This window comes from Natator depressus, chromosome 2 (assembly GCF_965152275.1).
Source record: "Natator depressus isolate rNatDep1 chromosome 2, rNatDep2.hap1, whole genome shotgun sequence".
NCBI lineage: Eukaryota > Metazoa > Chordata > Testudines > Cheloniidae > Natator > Natator depressus.
This window is the reverse complement of record NC_134235.1, coordinates 66,320,529-66,327,651: the sequence shown is the minus strand read 5'-3', so window position 1 is coordinate 66,327,651 and position 7,123 is coordinate 66,320,529. Positions and strand designations below refer to the sequence as shown.

Here is a 7,123-nt window from a genome sequence, read left to right as displayed (position 1 = left end):
GAGAAAACATGCAAGGACAAGAAATTAAACAAGATACCCAAATATTCCTAACTATATTTTATTACATATTTTGCTACCAAAACCAGCTACTGTAAGAAAGCAGTTCCCATTTTATAAAGCCTCCATTTTTAAACTCATCTTTTCAACTGAAGTTTTCCATGTTTGTCTCTGAAGGTATTTGTTGTTGTTGAAAGTTTAAGCATAAGTTTTTGAACTAAGCAGGAGGGAAAAATATCTAAAGTAAATACGTCAGATTATATAATATTTCTCAGAACCTTTAGTCCCCTTCTCAGGGGAATAGCTTCTTAACAGCTGAACATTTCCAACTTATGTACTTCATTCTTCATGGCCCTAGCACATGTGCAATAGAACAGTCTGTTAAGTTATGAAATATGCAGTTAGCACCACATGTATTGCACCAGTGGCTCTCAACCTTTCCAGACTACCGTACCCCTTTCAAGAGTCTGATCTGTCTTGCATACCCCCAAGTTTCACCTCACTTAAAAACTACTTGCTTACAAAAATCAGACAGCACAAATACAAAAGTGTCACAGCACACTTACTGAAAAATTGCTTACTCTCTCATTTTTACCATGTAATAAAATAAATCAACTGGAATATAAATATTGTACTTACATTTCAGTGTATAGTATACAGAGCAGTATAAACAAGTCATTGTATGAAATTTTAGTTTGTACTGACTTCGCTAGTGCTTTCTATGTAGCCTGTTGTAAAACTAGGCAAATATTTAGATGAGCTGATTTACCCCCTGGAAGACCTCTGTGAACCCCGAGGGGTACAGGTACCCCTGGTTGAGAACCACTTCACTGCACAAACAAGTGCAGCCATTTAACTCCTTAGCAGAACATTTGGTCCATTTTGCTCCTTGTCAGGCTGGGCTGCTTAACAACTCAGGAATGTGTTCTGGGAAATGTAGGGTCTACAGTTGCTTTCCGTATCAAAATACTCCAGGTCTTAGATGGAACACTGGGTTAGGAGCCAGTAGACTTTTTATTCCCACTTCTTGCCTGAACTGAAACAAACCAACCCCTATTTCACCATGAGGAGGGATAACAGAAGCACAGAGGTGTTGAGATGTGTCCAAGATTACATAGGATATTTATGGCAGAAACAGCTGAAATAATTTGCCTTTGAACATTTTATAAATAAAATATTCATTGTTACCCCACACTATCCCCATTATATTTCCAGTTATAATGGAAGAGTTAAAATGAGAAACCAGTACCATGATCCTGCATAAATTTTTGTTCAAGCTTAACTTTAAGCATGCAAGTAGTCCAACTGAACTCTCAAATGATATGGAACTTTACAGAACAAAAACATGGTGCCTACCCTAAAGAGTTGATGCCTAAACTTTGTTTGTAAACATGAGAGCTCCAGCAATAGCTAAGAAGAGCAAGTCAAAGTAATACAAAGTGACAAAATTCATTGTATTCAGCATTGTTGTAGCCCTGTTGGCCCCAAGGTATTAGAGAGACAAGGTGGGTGAGGTAATATATTTTATTGGACCAATTTCTGTTGGTGAGAGACACAAGCTATTACTATGTGATGGCAGTTAGGTGACTTACCTGAAGCAAGTTAGTGATCTCAGTCCAATCCCCAGTAGAAAGGAGAGCAATATCTCACCAACAGAAGTTGGCCCAATAAAAGATATTGCCTTACCCAACTTGTATCTCAAATTCACTGTAGACACTCCATTTCCAATTTGATCTCTTCTTCCATTCTCATTCCCCTTACATGTTTTGTCACTGCAGTTCAAGATAACCCATGGAGTAGCAATCTTTTCCTTCTGGTCACTTGACTGATCAAGTTAACTGCCGAAATCTGGACTATTTCCAAGCTCTAAAGGGCCGATTCAAAAAGGAAAATTAGAGATGTTTAAGACTGAAGAGTTTTCATTTTGATCCAACACACTTCCAGAGCACTTCTGACTGGTTCGGTCACATATGCTTGGATCTCATTTTCCACATATAATGGTTGTTGAGGCTTCAATTTGACAGCACCAGGATTAAACAAAATCTGTTTCTTAATTACATCATGACTCTTTCTAAAAAGTTTCAGTGGAAAATTTTCTATTAATCCAATGTTCTGCTTAGTCTTTCTATCCTAGAGCAGCTCTGCTTTGCAGATCTTTACACTAAATTACTTGATCAGAAAATTCTACAAAGCACACTCATATTGACCATTTTCTTCATATATAGAGATATTCATTGACATTAGGGATATATTACAGCTAAAGACACATGAGTTTGTCCAATTACAGGACAAAATTGGAAACAAGTTCCATAGAGAGTCTGTGAAGTGGTATTAAGATTTTGGCCCCTGTGGAATCCAGGGTTACCAAACAAGTGTACAATGTCTATTGTAATTAAGGTTTCAGAGTAACAGCCGTGTTAGTCTGTATTCGCAAAAAGAAAAGGAGTACTTGTGGCACCTTAGAGACTAACCAATTTATTTGAGCATGAGCTTTCGTGAGCTACAGCATCCGATGAAGTGAGCTGTAGCTCATGAAAGCTTATGCTCAAATAAATTGGTTAGTCTCTAAGGTGCCACAAGTACTCCTTTTCTTATTGTAATTAAGACATCTGACTAAATTTAATTGCTGTTAGCATGCCAGAATTAAGTGAAAGGCTATTGTTATATCCCCAATTTATTGTTAATTATGTATTGATAATTTTGGTGCATGGCTTGGGAAGTGGATTATCGCAACAAAAGTGTTTTAAATGATCTTCTATCCACTGGACATAGCAAGATGGATATAGCAAGATGTGGACAAAGGAGATAGAGCCCCACAGAGACAAAAGGGTATTTGGTAAAGTAGGGTGGGAGTGGACGGTTTCCAAAAATGAAAAGAATCTAACACAACTTTTAGCTGTTTACATTCAAACAAACAATACAAGTCTCAAACACAGCCCACTGAAACATGTATCCTGCCACAGGATGTCAGAGACAAAGTTGCAGTTGCATCATTTTGTGGTCATGGTACAGTTGTTCACACCAACATAGAGACAGCAATAGAGGAAAATCCCCTTGAATGATCAAAAGTCAAACTGCTATAAACCACTCCCAAGTTTCTACAAAAGCTAGTAAAGCCCTTTTAAGTGACCAGTGGCAGCCTCCAGGAAGTGAAAGGTTGGATTGAGTCACCATATGGCCTCACCTCTCTGGCAAATTGAGAATACCACCATCCTCCCTGTTGACCAAGCCCATAATTCCAGAGTCATCTCAGACTCCTTTCCCCGTGCATCCGTACCGTGTCCGAATCTTGTCACTTCATTCATAAGATTTCTAATATCTATCAGATCCATCTTTCTTTCTGTTCAGGCAGCCACAGAGTTTGTCCAGCCCCTTCATCGTCTTGTCTCTGATTTCTTTTCCCACACTGACTTGGAATAGGCTGCTTAAGGTCTGAATGGTTTTTGTTTTTCAACTTGATTCCTATACACCCTGGACACTTCATTCTGTTTAGACAAGTCTTAAAAAAAAATAGTGAACATTTGTACGGTGCCTAGTGCAACAGAGCCCCACTCCTGATATAAACAAATCAGAAGCTACTGTAATACAAGTTGAGATCCATTAGTCTAATGGTGTTCTTCTGCATTCAGAACACTAGGTGTCACTTTCTTAAAATTTTATGTCTGCAGACCATTAGTCCCACATGTGGATAGTTTGGTGGAGATCATATTCTAAATTAGGTTTTACATTAATGCACTCTGGTCGGCATGTTTTCAAGACAGCCAATTGACTCAATATGGTAAACCCATGTTAAAATTCATAAGACAATCCCAGTTTATAAGATACGAGTTGTACAGTATTATAGGGCAAGCCACAGTGATCATGGTACACTGTAAATTGCCACACAAAACTTCCATAAAGCATGTTTTGAAGGAAACAAGAAGCATGAAGAAAAACCAATTTACCTTTACGATTTTCCTTCAGTATGCTTTTCAAAGCCCTCCTTACTTAAAAAACCATTTAAAATATTTAGGGGTACCTTTTAAATATGTTCATTCTGTGATCAACAAACTACAGACATTTTCATATTGAAGACTAGAATTTCCATCTCAAAATTCACAATTACAAGACTTCATGAGACATGAACAGATCAGTCATTTTCTGACTTGTGATACATTAATCCTTTAAGGAATGGAGATGAGTGAGAAAAAACAAAATTGGACTGAACCACCACTTCTTTCTTCCAAAAATGAGACAAAGGGAAGAGCTGAAAAAGTACAAACTATAGCAGTCTAGTCTTCATAGTTCTAAATAAGAATTACATTTTGGACAACTAGTGTGGTAATCATCAGTTACAGTGACACCGATCAAGGCTCCATTATGCTAGGCACTCTGCAGACACAGTTAAAGACAGTCTCTGCCCCAGAGAGCTTACAGTGTAGATTATGACAAGACACAACAGATAGATAAGATGAAGGGGAGAGAACAGTAAAGCAAGCAAATGAGTGTGATAATCTAGTGGTAGTAGTTTCTCAATTAGAATATCATCACTAAAAATGTTAATGTTGTTAGGGCATCTTTTTCCCCAGCTGTTCTAAATGTCTTCCTTAGTGCCAAAACAACCCTAAGTATTCAAAAGCTGAGAGTCAGGCCCCCAAGTCATAAGTTTGGCTTTTAAAATGTTGGGAATCTTATTTCCTTTCAGTTTTTTGAGCCTTTAGGGTTTACATTATCCAGGTTCTTTCTGCAGCATGGTGACTAGAAACTCTTTTTAAATGTGTGAAAGCTCCGATGACTCCAGAGGCTGGTGCTTTAAGTAAACCATAAAATACAGATAGATTCACCATAACAGCGGGCAATGCTGCATCTTTTTCTTAACCCAATACACTTGCTAATACAGCATTTGTAGAGTCCGTTTCTTACTTTTAAAAGCTTAGACTGATGAAAAACCCACCTTATTTCATTGTGAGATTGCTAAACAGGGACACAAGCTACACGATATCTTTAGTCCTAACCCATTTCACATAAAATGAGGCAACATTTGGGGAAGTGGAGGAAGAGAGATTTCAATTATCCTCAATGTTTCATTGTTCTCTGTACATCTACTCATAGGATGTAGGATCAATATCTGTTTGGGGAAATTAGGAATGAAAAGGAAGACCACTAATATGCAAATACAGGAAATTTCTTTGAGGCAATTTAAAATGCTGCCCCAATCGCACATTTTGGGAATAGTTAGCCAGATTATTACAGGACTCCCATCACTCTAGTTTGAGGCATTTTTAAAATTCCTTTTAAAAAAAAGAGATGACAATGAGGACTTCATACACCTTTATACTTCACCCCTCAAAAACCAGAGTTTGAAACAGACTAGAAGCCCAGATTCATTCTCTAGTTTCTCCTGAGCAAGGCAGGGCAGAGCCCAGTCCCAGGACAGCAAACTCATTTCAGACAGTCTTACCTCCATTCTTTTCTTCAACACTGACCAAGCTGGGTTTAATCACTTTATTTATAGAAATTTCACAACAGGTAGTTTTTTTTTTTTAAACCCTTTGGAAGAAACAAGGGTCAGATCCACAACACATTAATGCAGCCACACACACTAAAAAAGGAGAAAAGTCAGCAATAAAAGAGGGGGGGGGGGGAGAAAAAGAAAAAGACACTGCAGAACCTGCTACATTGCTACAGTCTATCCTGCAGGGAGTGGAGGCTTTGAAGAAGCAGGTCTGCGCTGGGACGCTCCTCTGCATCAGATCTCCAGCAGCTGCAAATGACAGTCTCAAGTCTTCGGCCCAAGGCAGACTCGGAGAAGACTGCAGCAGCCAGAGATGGACGTAAGTTATAGGCCACCACGGCATAGAGCACATATTGGCGCTCACCCAAATAAGGCTGCTCGCGGGACACCATTTGCCATAAGGTGATAGCAAAAGAGTAGATGTCTGCTTTGGGGGTGACCTTCTCCCCTTTGAGGAGCTCAGGGGCACGGTGGGTATATGTGCCCCCCTGCTGGTAAAGCTGGGGACCTGGGGACACACTATCTTCCAGCTTTTGGGAGCACCCAAAGTCTCCAATCTTACACACACCCTGCTCGGTGATTAACACATTAGCAGGCTTCAGGTCCAGGTGCACAATACTCTGTGAGTGGAGGAAGGCTAAGCCAGTCACAATGTCAGAGCAATAACCCAGGGACTCAGCTATGCTTAGGGGTTCTCTGCCACATCCACCCCCATCATCCTCTCCCTTTCCCTGCAGGCAGCTAGTGCCATAGATGACATGGTGCAGGGTAGTGCAGCCTGCATATTCCATTATTATGCTGCCCAGGCTGTCTTGGCTGGCAGGGGCACATGTGCTGGCAGCTACAACACGTACCACATTGTCATGGTGTAGGCAGGCCACATTCAGCTCAGCCCAGAAACTTTGCCGTGATGCCAGCCGGTTCTTGCTGCACTTCTTCACCTGTTTCACAGCCACTGTCTCCCCATGGTAGGTGGCCTTGTAGACAGACCCAAAGCCCCCAGAGCCCAGGGGCTGTAGTAGACACAATTGATCCCAGTCTATAGAGCACCAGGCCAGGCGTGGAGGCAGCCGACGAGCCCTCGGTGAAGGAGTTCCCCCTAAGAAGAGTTTTCCACCTTTTCCAGGGACTGCCAAGGGACTACTGCAGGGCCGCAGGTCCACAGAGGGGGAAAACTCCAGGGGCAGGAGACGATTAAGAGGGATAGGGGATGGCATAGTGAGTTGAGAATAAGAACAAGGACTGCATTAATAATAACAAACAAAGACAGGCTGAGAGCCTCCTGAAAAAGAGGAGCTGAGTAGTTTTTTTCCAGAGCCTCTTTTATGCTCTCTCTGTCTCTCCAAATGAGCTGCATCTGTCACCAGGTAGCTGAACCGCAATCAGTTTCAGCTGCAAACATTTTTCTCCAACACTGAAAGCAAACTGCACTTAAATCAAGGCTTTTAAAGAAAGCTCCTTGATACAAATGGGGTTTAGGCTAAAATATGTTAACTCACTTTACGGGATACTTGCCTTTTGTATCATTTCTCATCACAGGATAAAATGTTATTTAAAGAATCCCCAACTGAATGTCATTAGAAAATATTCCAAGAGTAAATGGACCACAGTGATCAAGTAAAATATTTCACT

The 7,123-nt window shown here is 40.4% G+C and overlaps 1 protein-coding gene across 1 annotated transcript; it reads right to left on the bottom strand.

The window, feature by feature from the left end:
• Positions 1 to 5,658: 5,658 nt before the first annotated feature.
• MOS (MOS proto-oncogene, serine/threonine kinase) lies at positions 5,659 to 6,708 on the bottom strand. The gene has a single exon (XM_074943091.1). It carries the CDS (start codon positions 6,706 to 6,708, stop codon positions 5,659 to 5,661), a length of 1,050 nt encoding a protein of 349 aa, XP_074799192.1.
• Between the last annotated feature and the right edge of the window lie 415 nt (positions 6,709 to 7,123).

What these genes read in the sequence shown, in the direction of transcription:
- MOS (XM_074943091.1), bottom strand. Translation starts at nt 6,708, where the DNA reads ATGCCATCCCCTATCCCTCTTAATCGTCTCCTGCCCCTGGAGTTTTCC.